Source organism: Anabrus simplex, chromosome 6 (genome assembly GCF_040414725.1).
Source record: "Anabrus simplex isolate iqAnaSimp1 chromosome 6, ASM4041472v1, whole genome shotgun sequence".
In the NCBI taxonomy this organism is placed as follows: domain Eukaryota; kingdom Metazoa; phylum Arthropoda; class Insecta; order Orthoptera; family Tettigoniidae; genus Anabrus; species Anabrus simplex.
The window spans coordinates 99534482-99551940 of record NC_090270.1 but is presented as its reverse complement, the minus strand read 5'-3'; the positions used below and the strand labels follow the sequence as shown (position 1 = coordinate 99551940).

The 17459-nt window shown below is 38.0% G+C and overlaps 1 protein-coding gene across 1 annotated transcript in view; it reads right to left on the bottom strand.

Annotated features, from left to right (window-relative positions):
• LOC136876108 (uncharacterized) overlaps positions 1 to 17459 on the bottom strand; it is an 89717-nt gene that overhangs the window by 70090 nt on the left and 2168 nt on the right. Inside the window, exon 3 of the mRNA XM_067149777.2 lies at positions 6392 to 6665. Within this exon, the coding sequence (XP_067005878.1) occupies positions 6392 to 6665 (274 nt within the window). The remainder of the gene's footprint in view (positions 1 to 6391; positions 6666 to 17459) is intronic.

Genomic DNA, 17459 nt, shown 5'->3' with positions numbered 1-17459 from the left:
TGTGGATTCTGAAATGTTGTTTCCGAAATATAGTCCCATAGTAAGTGATAGGAAGCGACAATTGACAGCTGCAAATGCTGACACATTGACCATGATCTACTTTCAATGATTTCACTGCAGTATTTGGATAAAACTGAAAAGGTAAATTGTATTTTTAAAATGTGTTTCTCGAGATGCTGCGTGCAGATGAATGTAAAATAAAAATGTGATTTTCTTATGTTTTCTCACTCTTCCATAGGCATGTTTAATGGTTTACCTGCTTTTTTTTAACTTTATGTTTTATTAATTTTATATGTTTTTAAATGAACTTATTGTAAAACCCTGATCTCTTTCCAAACTTATATTTTTGCCAAAAAACCACAAAACACCCCCTTTTGAATTTGAAATCAACAAGTCATAAAAAAATAAAAACACTTTCTAACACCCCCACATCACACATGAGCTAGATCTACTAACAAACTAGTGATACAAATGGACAGTAGTCCTTTCAACAATAAAGTAATGGTAGCCTATATTAACAGCTATTTTTAATGAACAACATGAGATAACAGCTTCGCCATAAAAAATTCCAATATCAATTCAACAGTTCTGTTCGCTTACCCTCATTGGAGGGTCTGCCTTACAAGGGCTGCACTCGGCTAGAAACAGCCACACGAAATTAAAAAAAAAGTTATGTTTCCCAATTACTTAAGAGGCAACTTTTATTGCCAAGCATGCATAAAATATTATGAAGATAACAGAAACTTTTGTTTTAACCCTATGCCGTTCCTAGCGATCCAGACCGGTCGAGTTTTATGACTCGCCAGCCGCACTGAACGCTCCAAAGCGCTTGTCACGCATGCAGTCATTAGAAGTGTGTTGATGGAAATATTCAAGGGTCTTGTGAAACCATGGTGCATTCCCATGACTCAGCAAGCTCTCAGCATTTTTGTTGACAGTCTTTCCTGTGTGTATTTCACAAGCAGACCTAGTTTATAAACATTGTATTCCAGTTAGAGATTATTTATATCAGAGTTCTCACTACTATTGCAAAGAAGTGTCACAAGGTTTGAAAGAATGCGTTAGAAATTAGTGGAGATAGTAAACTTTCTAGTAGAGGTTCAGAATAATATTCTGATGAATGTACTGTAGTAGCGACAATGATTCCGATAATCATAAAAATGTTAACAAATACTGTGTGAAGACTGAGGAGCAGGGCTCCAGAGAAATGTTACTAGTAATATCGAAATAACTGCTCTAACTGGAAATATGGGAAAACAATGCTGGTTTACATTCCGGGAGTTCAGGAAAAGAAGAAAATTTCATTTATCTGTGGGATGGGAATTTTATGAGGTTGTAGTAAAGCAGACAAATATTCATGCCAAATATTTACAAAGAAAACTGGGATTGTTTATACTACCTGATAAAAAAAAATTACTTTCATACAAGGGCATATGTGGTGTACTAATTTATATAAAATATTACAATTTATTTGCTGAACATAACAGGCTTCCGCCCAAATACATGTTCCCATTCAAACCAAATAATAAATTAAAATGAAATAAAATAAATTAAAATTCTAAATCTACTATGTGGACACTCACATGGACGGAAAACCATGCCTAATGTGAGCTCCACCCCTATAACTCTAAATACACTTAAGAAAATAGACATTGCAACACCATGAAGGCATTGGTCGTTTATGTTGATCTTCAAAATATGGAACGATGCCATGTAGGTATGTAAACGATCAAAGTTTCAGACCAACTGGATTGTTGCTACAGGTCTCCCCACGTGATTGGTCACGGAGGAATCAACTCCAGTATACGGACTCTGGTGTAGCGTAGTTGACTTACAGTCTGTGAGGTGAAGTGTTCCCCGTCAAACATGCCTCGACGACAGAGAAGAGCACGCTATCAACAACTGTCGCCGTTTGAGAGGGCTCGGATAATTGGGCTGTGTCAGGCTGGATTATCGCTAAGGACTGTTGCTGCACATGTTGGCCGACAGGCATCTACGGTACAATGCGTATGACAGCAGTGGTCAAATGAAGGTACCCACACTCATAGACCTGGCACAGGCCCAGCGCGACAGACAACTGTGAGAGAGGATCGCCGCATCATTCGGATGGCCCGGATGGAACCCCATGCAACAGCAGCGCAAATTTGAGCAGCTGTGGCACCCCACGTTACACAACAAACAGTTGGTAATCGCCTGCGTGCAGCTGGCTTAGGAGCCCGTGTCCCTGCAGAAGGTGTTCCATTGATCCCACAACAGCGACGTGTAAGGCAGGCCTGGTGTCGAGAAAGATCAACGTGGGTCGACGAATGGCATAGGGTCGTCTTTAGTGATGAATCGCGCTTCTGTCTTGCCCACAGTGATCGCTGGAATCATGTGCGCCGACGTACTGGGGAGAGGGGCCGCCCAGATCTTATTGTTGAGAGGTACACAGGGCCAACACTAAGCATTATGGTCTGGGGAGCTATTGGCTTTAATGTGAAATCACAATTAATGCTTGTTGAGGGCACTATGACTGCTCGACAGTACGTTGATAGGGTACTCAATCCAGTGGTTGTCCCTATCATTCCCTATCAGAGCGAACATTGCTAATGGGATGTTTCAGCAGGACAATGCTCGGGTTCACACAGCACGCATCTCCAGAGAAGCTCTCCACGACATCACAACCCGCCAGATCCCCGGACCTCAGTCCTATTGAGCATGTGTGTGACATGATGAGTTGACAACTGGCCAACCGTCCTCAGCTACCCACAACTCTGGAACAACTGACTCGTGCAGTGCAGCAAGCATGGGCCACAATTCCTCAGGAAGCGATCCAGGGCCTTATTGACTCCATGACTCGACGAATTCATCAATGTAGCACATCCTGTACTGATTGTTGTCCAAACTTGCGGTCAGAGGGACCTGAAAGTGTAATCATCGAATCACAACCGAACACTCGTCCTGCATGTTCAATTGCAGCAATGTAGCATCACTCCTGGGTGTTGCAATTTCCATTTTCTTCAGTGTATCTTAACTTAATCTTGTGACCCCTCACACAGGGGGTAACCAATCCACATGAGAGGCGCCACACCTATAGCTACTGACCAGGCGTGCTGTTCCACCCTGATGAGGAAAAAAAGGAATCACCCTCCCTTGAACAACACGTCTGGCCCCCCATACAGTTGACAAAGTTAGATTCTCTGCATTCCGTTTGGTGGCAGGTCACACGGGTGCTGGCGCCCAGTTCCACATGTATCCTGCCTCTCTCTCTCTCCTTTCTCAACCTCTATCTATGAACACTTGTCAACCACACTAGGGATAGAACCGCCTTATCCCTCCCTCTTATGACGTTCCTTCGCACCTCCCATTCTTACAAACAACAATAAAAAAATTAATAAATACAAAAACAATATAATAAAGAAAAAAAATACTAAGTCTACTGTGAGGTCACTCACATGGGCAGAAAAGCCAATCCTCATGTGAGCGCCATCCCTATAACTAACTTACTCTAAACTCCTAGCTTATTAAATAACACCTCATACCGGCGGATGACCAGACCACATGCGAGGTGTGACCCCTAAAACTACTGCCCGTCCGTGCTGTCCCCTCTTGGTGAGGCACAACTCTACCTTTTCATCTCTCTCATATACATCTACCTTAACTCTTACACATACTTATTTCAACAGAGCACTTCTTTCCATATCCGCTGACTTAACTTTTCGTCATCTTCAGCGCATGTGTCTACCTGATCACCTACTGACTTAGCAGTTCCTAATATTATGTATGCACTGACCTAATTCCAGATAAATTCCAGTTCACTTGTATGTCAACAGTTACGTCATGACTTCCATTATCTAACTTGCTTACCAATACTATTTCAATTTTACGTCCATATTTTGCCATCTCAATAATAACATACCCTGTCATTGTCACTTAAACTTTCCAAAATTACAGCAACTTATCACTTCCCCATCTTATTTACCTTTCACACACCTTCCACCTTTACTATGTATCTCCAGATTTAACAATCAGAAATAACAAACCTGCAGTCACATTCTTACCCATACTTACCCGACCTTAACAAACCTACCACCTACACAACCTTACATCTGACTTTTACTCATCACTCTTACACACTCCTCTAATTCATTCTCATTTTACACTCTTAACTCTTTACACTTCCTTACACATCCACTTTCAAGTCTTATACCTTCATGACTTGCCAATAAGACCTCACTGCTTTCACTTAACTTGTTACAGGCCCCAATTACATAATGCATTTTTTTTAAAACTTTATTTCACTAACTCTCCTTACCGCACATAAATACCTATTTAATTCACCCCCGTACTTCCATCCTTTGGTAATCCACCCTACAATTTTTTGCTCATCCCCCTTTTCTAATAATTCCCGTTTATTGGCATGCAAAAGTTTATATTTTACCTTTTCCGTATCTTTATATTTCCCTATTAAGTGTAGATCATTTCCTGATGCCCCACATAATACGCCTAGTGTCTTTTCTTTACCCTTTGTCCATCCCTTGTTCTTGTGTAACTCCATCAACCACCATAGTAATCCTCCTCTGTTCAACCTATCTACATTCCTAATATTTAACACTGAAACTTCCATTAATTTGTTAAAAACACTAAGCAATCCTCTGTTCCTACACTCTTCTATCAGTTTCTGTCTTTGAATATCTCTGATCCTCCTTAAAAGCACCCTCTGTCCCCTAACTTCCTTCTTCTTCCAAACCTCTTCCCACATGTACCCCATTTCCACCCTTTCCAAGTATAGTTTAATTTTTTCTAGCCAGCACCCTTTATACATGCTTTCCTTTTGTTGTTCGTACACAGCCTGAAGCACCCTTCCTCCTTCCCCTAATTTCAAACCCATCCAATATTTGACTACTCTTTTAACACACTCCACCTCTATTTCTTCCCCGCATATTAATTCAACCCCAGAATTTGCTGTGCACTGAGGGAGCCCCCTTGAAATAAAAGCTTTGTAACTTCGAAATGCTCTACTTTATACTGTTGTTCCTCAAGGGCTGCTGGATATAAAGGTGAGATATGAGTGGTGTATCACTTTCTCTCTAATGCTTACATATTGTTTGTGAAACCCTTTAATATCTCCAAAAGTACTTGTCAGATTTGCAAAATAAGCACATCACTAATTCTTAGATGTTTTATTTGGTGAAATTAGTACAGTATCATTAAAAAAATAAAATAAAAAAAACAAAAAAAAAAAACAAAAAAAAAAAAAAACAAGATTTTACCGGTTCCTTGGTAATTGCGGAAGTGATGGAGATGAACTGGGCAGTATGTTTCTTTTTTTTCTTATTGGCTTTACGTCGCACCGACATAGATATGTCTTATGGCGACGATGGGACAAGAAAGGGCTAGGACCGAGCTCGATAGCTGCAGTCGCTTAAGTGCAGCCAGTATTCAGTAATCGGGAGATAGTGGGTTTGAGCCCCACTGTCGGCAGCCCTGATGATGGTTTTCCGTGGTTTCCCATTTTCACACCAGGCAAATGCCGGGGCTGTACCTTAATTAAGGCCATGGCCGCTTCCTTCAAATTCCTAGGCCTTCCCTACCCCATCGTCGCCATAAGACATATCTGTGTTGGTGCGACGTAAAGCCAAAAAAAAAAAAAAAAAAAAAAAAAAAAAAAAAAAAAAAAAAGAAAGGGCTAGGACTGGGAATGAAACAGCTGTGGCCTTAATTGAGGTACAGCCCCAGCATTCGCCTGGTGTGAAAATGGGAAACCACGGAAAATCATCTTTAGGGCTGCTGACAGTGGGGTTCGAACCCACTATCTCCCGAATACTGGATACTGGCCGCACTTAAGCGTCTGAAGCTATCGAGCTTGGTGGACAGTATTTTATGAGTTGCTTAATCAACTTGGAAATTTGGAAACAATGTCTATATCTTTAATGGATCAGAAGATATTTGTAGTGGACAACTTAGCTGAATAACCCTGTATATCCAGTACCATTTTTAATTTGAGTGGTAATTGTTGGAATGTCTTGTATTAAAACAGAAGCTGCTAGGCTGAATGTCACAGTGTTAGTTTGAAATTATTTAAGAAATTGTAAATTGGCCATAGTCTTTTTTCAGTTAATTTTTAATTAAATCTTCTTGAGTCATTCTGATAACTAACTGAAGGATGTGTATTTAGATAAGATATGGAAATAAAAAGTGAGCAGATGTTGACAGCATTCTTTTCGGAGACATTTGCAAAACCTTTTCTCCATTTGGGGGAAGTGGGGACTAGACCATTTCTGAACACTTGTCTTAAATCCCAAGAATTAATTATCATATTTATAATAAAATATCCACCTCCAAAGAATCTCACAAACACAAATTGATGGAGACTAAAAATTACAAATGAAGATCATAAAACTGAACTTACCATCAATGTATCATACTGAGCATATATTCCACTACTAGGAGGTACTCTCAGGCAAAGATGGATCAAATCAGAGCAGTTTACTTGTGAGCCTGATATGTCCAAGTATTTCAAGACATTACAACATCTGCCAATAGCTGCCAATGTTTCTGCACCACGTACAGAATCTTTAAGTACTAGTTCAGTCAGCATGGGACAATTGAAACTGAGTTTTCTTAAAAATGGCTGAAATGCTGCTCCTCCTTTGATGCCAAACATGTTTGACACCAGTGCAAATCTATCAATAAACAAGAAGATTCATATGAAATAGGATGTAACAAAATGATCTTTGAGAAGAAATAATTTTTACACAGTCCAATAATCCAAATCGTGAAATCACCAGTTTCACCCCAGCAAATTAATATTCACAATTGGTGAAATGAAATTATGGTTCTCTACTGAGAAAATGTTTGATATAAAAGACAAGCCAGGCATTTATACAAGTGGAAATACATATCTCCCCTAGAGCACCATCACTGCATTGTCTGACAAAGGAGGCTTTCAGCGGTGTCTCGACGACGCATTAGCTGCCAGCATCTTGAAAAGATATGGCAATTCAACTGATGAGCCTGCTGCCACACTAGAGCAAAATGCTGGTAATTTCATGATTGAAAAAGCTTAAATATTTACATATTTGAATATTTGAATATTTACAAGTGGTAAAATAAAATTATGGCTCCCTACTGGGAACTTAATTTTTTAGAATCTAATATTTGTTGGTAAAATAAATCATACATACTTATTTAATCACTAGCATTTGTACCCATTCTTTGAATGGGAATTTGCAATTCATTACATGTTTACTTCATTAATTTATGCAATGTTACATAGCTACATCCACACATCTGATGATGATGATGATGATGATGATGATGATGGATGCTTGCCGTTTAAAGGGCCTAACATCTAAGTCATTGGTCCCTAATGATACGAAACGAGACGAAATGACAAATTAAAAGTCCAAAATCCTCCACTGATCAGAATTCAAAACGTGAGGACGAAGAATGAATGGATGGATATGAATTTAAAACAATCAGTGGAACAGACCCACAGTGCCTCACTTGCACAGAAGCTGGTATAAAACAATAGCATTACTGACTAAGGGACGGCTTCTATAGCACGATACTGAATCGATGATGCTTGTAGTCGAAAGGGGTCCAAAATACAAGTCATTGGCTCTTCATAATGGTACTTATCGCTAAAAAAGTAGAACCATAGTAGATTCACTAACAGCTCAAAAGAAAAGTAGATTCGAAGATGTTACTCATCTAAATTTCAATGAGTTAGTACAAGAAAATAAGTTTAAAGATTACACCGAAGCATTCCCCCAGACCAAATTAGATACTTTGGTAAAGCAGTATCCATTCTTTAATGTTAATCTACTATTTCAAAAGTCGGCACTCTCGAAGTGTCCTTTTTCTTCGTATCATACATTACATTTTCATTCAATTGCACGCTTTCTTGAATGAATCTGTCAGTGAAATATTAATTTCTTAAGTTTTCTATATTTTTGACGACAGCCTCTATCGTAATCAGTATTTTCATCATCAATAATTTCTCAAAAATACAGTACAACCTTTTGAAATGTTTCCTAATGGTGAAAACTGCCCTTGAATGAAAAGTGAATCTGGTATAGCTAGCTTATGGAAGCTTAAATCCTCTTTCGGTCAACAAAAGTGTCCTTTTAGAAGACTTGCTGAAAAAACTGTGAAAAGCAGTCATGGCACAAACAAACAAACAAACAAACAAACAAACAAAAAACAAACCTGTTTTATTGTTTTTGAGCTTTTGAACTTCTCCCTGTCCACCTGCCATTACAGCTGCGCCATCATATGTCTGACTTATGATTTTTCCTCCATTTACTTCCCAGTCAAGTAAAACTTTGTGTACAACTTCTGACAATCCCACAGCTGTTTTATACTTGGAAACGTCATAAAAGCCGACGAATCTCTCCTCTATTCTATCATTTACACAATATCTAAATATTATGCTCATCTGGCTCTTACACAACACGTCTAATGTTTCATCTGCTTGTATGGAAAGAAAGAGGTCTTCATTTATTTCTGATGTGATTTTTTCATTTAATACAATTGTTGTAACTTCTAACAAATCATTCTGAATGTCTGGAGATGTTCCTTTTAATAATGATGATGACTGTAAATGGTGTCTAACTATCGATTCATTTTGAGTGAGCTGATCCAATAATGGCAAATAATTCCCTGTGTCAACAGAACTTTCATCCTCTCTATGCCCATGGAAATATTACAGACTGAATGAGTCCTCACAAATACTGCCTGTTTGATGACACAATCTTACTATGTTTTACTGCTTGTAATCAAACAGCTTCAGGCTTCACTATGTAACAAATGGTGTTTTAAAGACTAGTGTTTTACAGCTTTTAAAATTAAATTACTTAGGTCCGAAATTCCTTCTGTACACCACTCAGAATCTTTCGCCCCAAATATAAGACAAACGTAACAAAACATTTTGTTTTTTTCAACACACCCAGTTAGCCAGGGAAACCTGCCATACCAAGAAGGCTGAAAACTCTTGTGTGCGATTTTTACCAACTTCTTTAATTGATAAATTTGGCTTTGGTCTTTTTGTTTTAAATTCACATATCTGTTCATACGATAAAGTTCTCTCTGTTCGTGAATCTACTATGGTTCTACTTTTCAAGCGATAAGTACCATTATGAGGAGCCAATGACTTGTATTTTGGACCCCCTTTGACTACAAGCATCATCAATTCAGTATTGTGCTATAGTTCTCTTTAAAAAATTAATAATATTAGTGTCAGGTGAACTTGCTTTGTTAAGAAAGGAAACCATATTTTTCAGTGTCCAGTCTGTCAGACACACAACAATTTCAAATACAAATTAAACTACTATAAGCATACCTGTAAAACTCACATATTATATACAAAGAATGACATGTTTTGTTCTTCAAGAACATCCTTAGATTCTATCAAATTACTTAAATTATGTGCATATAATACAGTACAGTTTACATAGTGTAAACTTGTCAATGATATGGAGTTAGGTAATAATATGAACCATATGTGAGCAAAAATTGATTGTATGGGAAATGACCAACACTGTATAATGAAATATTTTGTACTTATCTACCTGCTGAAGAAACGTCTGTTGTCACCTCTCACTGTAACAGATTTGTTATCCTAGGAGAGGGGGAGGGGCGTGTGTAATGATGTGGATCTTTCCTATTGGTTGGAGGAGAGCAGGTTGATGCCTTCATCCTAAAGCTACCAACTATAACGTGGTGAGAGGGGGGAGGATAGGGTAGTAGGGGCGGAGTGTTGTGAAACTTTCTTCAACTATCTTCTTCTAGTAATAATGTATTATGAATATATGCAAGTTTATGATGTGGGTTAAATAAATTAGGTACTGAAATAGAGTGTACCTATTAGACATTATTTTAAATGTTAACTCATGTTCTGACTATATGAAACATTTATTTTATTATTTTGAAAATTTATTATTATTACAATATTTTAGGAGTGTTCCTGTGAGTTTATTTAGTGATACTTGATAATCTATTTAAGATTGTCCTGAGCCTACAAGGACGGTGCGGAAGTCAGGGGCACTTACTACAGATAAGAATATCCTAACCCACATTCCAGACCTTTAAGTCAGAGATTACCTCCTGTGGGATTCATTAAGCGCTAATATATAAGTGTAGGCTAAATGTTTTCCAGATGTTAATTAAATAAGGTGAATGGGGCGGGGGGAGTTTTTTTAAAAAGGTATGTTCAACCAGGTTTTTGAAAATAACAGTAAATCTTTGAATATTAAGGAAGCCATCGAAATTTACATCGCGAAAAATAATAACGAAAAAAACCACCTGAACCAACATACGTTTTTAAAAAATTCCCCCCCTCCCCTTTTCACCTTATTTAATTAACATCTGGACAACATTTACACTTATACTTTAGCGCCTAATGAATCGCACAGGAGGTAATCTCTGACTTAAAGGTCTGGAATGTGGGTTAGGATATTCTTATCTGTAGTAAGTGCACCTGACTTATGCACCGTCCTTGCAGGCTCAGGAGGATCTTTTATAGATCATCAAGTATCACTAAATAAACTTCCAGGAACACTCCTATAATAATAAAAATAATAATAATAATAATAATAATAATAATAATAATAATAATAATAATAATAATAATAATAATAATAATAATAATAGCAAATATAAAATATAACAAAATAAATGTTTCATGTAGTTAGAACATGAGTTAACATTAAAAATGTCTTCCGGGGAGCTGATCAGAACTCGCGCATACGCTGAAAAGTGGCCTGGCCTGCGTGGTACCTAACTCTTGACAGCAAGAACATTTGGCATACTTTGAATGAAGACATTGGAAAAGCAAAGCATGGTTGTAGATCGCGGCCGGGCTAAGAGTATTTATATGGGAGGTGCCGAAATAGAATAACATAACACTATGCAATGTGCTAATGTCGCATTTGCATAAAACAAAGTACTGTTATATGTTTCTGTTTAATGAATACACATTTTAATTTTTAAATCAGGGAACACCTGGTGTATAGGCATATTATAATGCTATGCCCCTAGTTATAATTTACAGAAGGAGATTGAAATATCAAGGTTTTTTTCAAGTCTTGAAAGTTCCCAAATGGAAGCTCGCAATTACTGTTGCTTACATGTTTCTGGGTCTTAAAATTATAGTTGATATTTCATTGTTATTTTACATTTGTAAGTGTGTACAACTATATTATAAGATTCCAGGAATGTATGGCAGAGATTACTACATACTAGGTAAGGTAAGGGTTGTTCTGCCCGAAGGCAGGTCCGAACCTCCGCAGAGGTGTTCCTGAGCTGGAGTTCACGTGCGGTAAGGTGGCCAGTTCCTTTCCACTCCTCCATTCCCTTACCCCCCTCCAACAGCGTGTGGCAACCCATCCAACTCCTGATCACGCCCAATGTTGCTTAACTTCGGAGATCTCATGGGATCCGATGTTTCAACACGGCTACGGCCGTTGGCACTATATACTATACTCTGAAATACTCTCTAAGCTGAAGTGGTATAGATACATGATGCGAATGAGATAAGACTTAGTTCCAAAGAAAGTATAGAGAAATCAACAGGAAAGAGACCCCAACGCAGGCCTCACAAGAGGGCGTGAAGAAGTGGTACAGTTTACCAGGGTAAGTGTTTAATCCTTTTCCAAAATCTGTACAGATATTGAAGAAAAGAATAAACAGCAACAGAGAAAAGAAATGAAATGTTAGAGGGCATTCGACCAGTGCAGGTTCTTGTAAATAATTCTAGTGAATAAATGAATTCCATCCCCTTGTCTATGGAGATTGAACAGCCGAAGCAGGAGACTGCCTGTAGGCGTGAAGTACAGTGGGAACATCGAAGACCCTGGGACCACTACAGTAGCTGTGAAGGCCCTTCAGGAACTCTGAAAAGTGATGGCAATAAGGGGCTCTGATTAAGATGCAAAAAAAGAAAAGAAAAATGCACTGTAAATTTAAATCTTAAAAGCAGTTGTAGTATTATTTGAAGTATTATTTTAATTCTTTAAACATGATATTTCACATACTGTATATGAGTTGATTATGTGTATAAGGATGAGCTGTGTGTTTAATAGGAAAACTGTTAGTGTAAACAGTATAATACTGTACTTTAATGTCTTCTTTTTAAAATTTAGTGCTTGATGATAATGTATTTTTGTGTATCATTTGCTACTGAGTAGACACCTCATATGCAAATGAAGTGATTTTGATTTGATTTGAAGAGATGGATGGTACATTAGAGAAGAAAGAAGGAAAGATAGAAAAAATACTGGCAAAGAAAGAGTGGTGGAGAGACAGGCAATGGTGGAGGTCCTTGATTCATAACCAGATTCAGGATAGAACTGGAAATAGGACTCTAATTTAATATTCTATTTAGTATCTTCCCACAAAATACTTGAAGTATTTATTGCTTACTGAGGAGGACAGAAGGATGGGCAGTCACCAGAAACATAGCAGAAAGAATGATAAGATCTTGCACCCCAAACAGAGCAAAACTCAACATAATTTCATCATTCAAATGTACAGTAATCTCTGTCAGGTATCCATTATGTGAGCGTTGCAACAGTATTCTCTGCTCCAGTGTTGTCTGAAGTAGTGTACTGTATATGAGTGACCAACAGAAGCCAGTAAATTAAAATTACGGTCACAGCTGGATGTGTTGGTAGGAACATTGTTTTTTTAATGTCTAATTTTGTTTGTGTGTTTACTAGGAGTACTCACGAAATAGAATAAAAACAACACTGCAATGGTGTAAAATCAACATAAACACTCTGCTACAATACTGATAGCAGCAAATGTAAGCAATATAAGTAAAATAGCCAAGCCAAGCTGGGGAAAATTTTTCTCTATGCTGTATTTACTACAGTAGCCACACTTCCTTTCTTAACTTGACTGGTCATATGCCTCAATCTACAGTGTATTTCAGTTTACTTGACTGAACTTCTCAATGATCTTAGTATGTTTATTGCTATTGCTTTATGAGCTGGGAAACACAGGTTAAGGGCAGACAATATTGTGCAGACCTTTATTTCCTACAGTCTCTTTGAGTTAAAGTCCATTATTCTGTTGATGAAGCATTTTGCAATTAAAATCTATGCGACCAGTCTGCGTTATGTTAATAACACAGGAGATTTCTTGTATTTATGAATGTGCTTTGCGTTTGTAAATTTACTATACGCGAACCTTTTCTTGATACCAAGTTTTACCGGGGTGAGGAGTAAGGAGGGAGCTCTCCCGGTTTCAGTTATACTGCCAACTGAATGCAAATGAAATCTGAATCGAACAGGGGCGGTTTCTCCATAAGGTTGCAGGTTAGCGCTACCCCCATTCATTTTTGTTTGTTTTAGGTAAAGTTTTATAATTTGGATTACTCAACTACTGTATTTTCATTCAACAAGATAAACCTTTAAAGAGCTTGAAAGAGAAAATATTGACTACAGGAGACTACAAGCCGGTACTGTTAACTGCAGGAGCCGAAAAGTTTGCAGCAGAGAGTCAACCTGAGGTAGGATGAAACCTGGGCTGCCAGAGGGGTGAGCGGGGCTGATCCAGGGGTGCTTTTAGACTGCTAGAGGGGTGCGCGGGGAAAGGAAAAGATAGGCGTGGCTTCTTATACATTGCTTAAATGGAGGTTTATCAACCTGGTTCCTCCTACCACGGCCAACTTGATGCTCCTTGCAGCGCAGTGAGGGATCCAATCAGCCATGCTCCTACGTAACCAACTACTAGCAAAGTCGCTAGAGACCGTTGGCGTTCAATGTGAGAGTCTGTTATAGAACAGGGATGTCATGTAGCGACATTGGATTGAAGTTCATGTGCTGGATATATAACTAATGGCTTTAAATTTGAAAATAAAAACCGCAATTTCTTTCAGTATAGTTGTGTGCTCTGTTATGTGCGTACAAGCTAAGTAGCTTATTGATTTCATTGTTTAAACATTCGTGTCAGCGTGTGTGTTTTTATTACTGTGCGTTTTTATCAGTTAGTGGTATTTTGCCAGATCATGAATTCGGTGCAGTCTTTAATATTGGGTCGTTTCCGCAACGGACTGCCAAAGAAAAATCCGAGGTGAAACGAATGGGTAGACCCATGTGACGTTTAATTTCGAAACCACATATAATACCGGAATTAGGCTACGTCAAAGTGTTTCATTTCAATATGGTAAAAGAGTTTTTAAATTAACTTAAAAATGAGTACAATATTTTATTGTTCCACCTTCTCAATACTTAAAATCATTTAACGTTTATCAAAATATATTGTATATTGTAATGTTTATCAATGTTTATCAAAATATATTGTAATGTTTTGATAAACGTTAAATGATTTTAAGTATTGAGAAGGTGGAACAATAAAATATTGTACTCATTTTCAAGTTAAGTCTTCACTCAATACGGAACCCAACCATGAAATTTATTACTTTAAGTGCCGATTGTATAAACATCACTGACTGGAGATCAGTTTTAGTCTAAGTTCAGAAAATGAACTGAGATCAGACCGGTGTCGTGTTGTATGACACTGATCTATGATCAACTATTCGAAGTTCAGTTTTGATCCCAGTTCATATGTGAGCGCTTGGCAACAGCGCAAAAACAGTCGAGAGTCACGAGTCGCAATTGAGCAGTGTGAATGTTTTCATTCGTATTCGTATTCTGTGTGCCGAGCGAAAGAAAGAAATAAAGAAAAATGACTGAAATATTTGTATTGAACAAGTAAGTAGGGAAATCATACATTAATCCTGTATTATGTATGTTATATTTGTCGGCAAGCAATAGGCCTACACTTCTTTATTTCTTCTATTTCAGGCCCCTACTTCCAAATCAGCTGATCTCCACACCTCGACCTCGAAAACAGCTGATGTGCTCACGAAGTCACGGTCGCCTGGCATAAAATGAAACTGAGACCCACAGAACACCAATATATAAGCTGAGACCTTAAAACATGATAATGAAATTTAAAACATGGAAATTTTAATGAACAGGAGAAAGTTAGGCCTGGACAATAAGGAAGACAGGGTTTAATTGCATAGTACAGTGGCGTTATTAGACGCATATAGTTAATTAATTTCGTGTGGCTATTTCTAGCTGAGTGCAGCCCTTGTAAGGCAGACCCTCCGATGAGGGTGGGCGGCATCTGCCATGTGTAGGTAACTGCGTGTTATTGTGGTGGAGGATAGTATTTGTGTGTGGTGTGTGAGTTGCAGGAATGTTGGGGACAGCACAAACACCCAGCCCCCGGGCCATTCGAATTAACCAATGAAGGTTAAAATCCCCGACCCGGTCGGGAATCGAACCCAGGACCCTCTGAACCTAAGGCCAGTACGCTTACCATTCAGCCAACGAGTCGGACGACGCATATAGTTGTAAAGTACATTATGTTTTGGGCTATTTTTGTTGCAGATAAACTGTTCGTATAATTTAGTTTGAACCACTTTAAGTAATAGCCAACTGTAATATTTTTGTAAATATTGTTACCTAAATACACTACGGTATTAATTGCTGCCCTTATAGCAGTGTTTTCTCTTCCATGAACGTCATTTGCAGCAGGTACTGGAATTTCTTCGAACGCTCTTCTTGCAGCGAACACAGCCTCGTCTCTTTCAGGGACATCATCTACTGCATTTACAGCGATATTGTGCAAGACGAATGCTGCAACTATGATTACTGGAACACGAGCTAACTTCACACTTAGCCCACACTGAGAGAAGGGAACCGTCTTTTCACAACCCCAAATGTTCTTTCTATTGCTGACCTGGTTGCTTTATGGGCTCGATTATAAGCTACGAAATTTAGGGACCTGAGCCTAGCATCACAAATAACTTGAATATTTAACGAAAACCACCCATGACGATTCATATAAACTTCTGCGTTATCGCCCCCAGGAGATACTGTAGGTATGTGGGTACAATATATAGCGCCTATAACACCAGGGAAGTGTTTTACATCGAAAAAATCACGCATGATTTTCCTCACGTCATTTTGTTCGGAAGGCATTTTGATAAACTCGTGTTTTAGTGCAGCAATGAGATTAGATACGCGATGAATGGCTCTGCAGACTGTCGCTGCGTCTACATGCAGTAAATCACCAACGACTAACTGAAAACTTCCCGTGGCAAAGAATCTCAAAGTTAGTAACAACATGTGCGTTTGAGTTAGTAGGTTTTAAGTACATAGAATATCACGCAACCTGAGTTCTAGCTGTTCCACGGTACCTTTTCCCAAGTGATCCCTCAGTTTTAACTTCTTGTCACTCAATTCTCTCATTGGATTTTCTCATTCACAGAACACACGAGGAGCCCGACAAAATTAATCATTTTCATCATCAGAATATATATCCGAGAAATCAGAGTAATCAGACATCTGTAAAATACGATATAATAACGTAAGCAATTTATCGAGGTTATGTTATAGAATTATTACATTATACTGCAGTAAAAGAAGCGTAATATTGCCTATATACGGACAACTATAGCTAGCAATGTATGAGGTTAGACTTCAGTGTATTTTTTTACCATTTATCGTAAAAACACAGGTAATATTTTATTAACAATCAGCTGTTCTTGTATCCCAAGTAGGAAACAACTCCTTGAACTAAGATCAAAGAGTTTGATCGGAGAAATTTCTCCAGTCAAAGTTGATCATAGTTCAGTGCGAATTGATCCTAGAATAACGTTTATACAATACAAATGTACGAGTTTTGCGTGAACCGAGATCAATTTCGTCTCTGATCTAAGATCAAACGGTTTATACAATCGGCCCTAAATGAGTTTTCAAATGAAAAAAATGTTACTGGGTTGTAGTAATATTCCTGAAAATAGAAATGTAAAATGTTTGTTTTATTTTTAATAACAAAAAGTATTGTTAATGTATCTGGATTTGAAAATTAGCCTGTAATCATATTATATCAATGGTAAAACATGGTGCACCACTGAACTTTTAAACCACCAGCCGCCACTGGAATCAAATCGATAATATGATCGATCAATATGAATTTTCTAAACTTTTATTATCTTAAGCCAACAACTGTGTCACACACACATTATATAACATTTCTCAATGCGAATCTTGTTCCTAAAATGAATTCTATAGTTTGGCTTTGCTGTGTACACTACAACAGTACTAGTACGTAAAGTGTACGCCAGATGTCTCACGGCGATGCATAAGCGATTCATAGTTTGTGTTTCAAAGGTTGCCAGTACGAATCTCGAAGATAACCGAGGTCTACCGATTCAGCACTAGGGAGCTCCTCAGGTATCAAGAAAAGGTTTGTGTATAGTATATGTTTCTACTCATTCTCTTATTTTATCCTAGATATAAAAATACTATCAATCAACAGACAATAAAAGGGGCTTACTAGTGTTAACACATTACTGTTTCTCCACTTACCATTTCAAGGTAGAATAAGTTTCAAACCATATTTGTCTGACCTTGCAAAAATATGTCAAAATGTGGAATGTTGAGATACATGTTTTG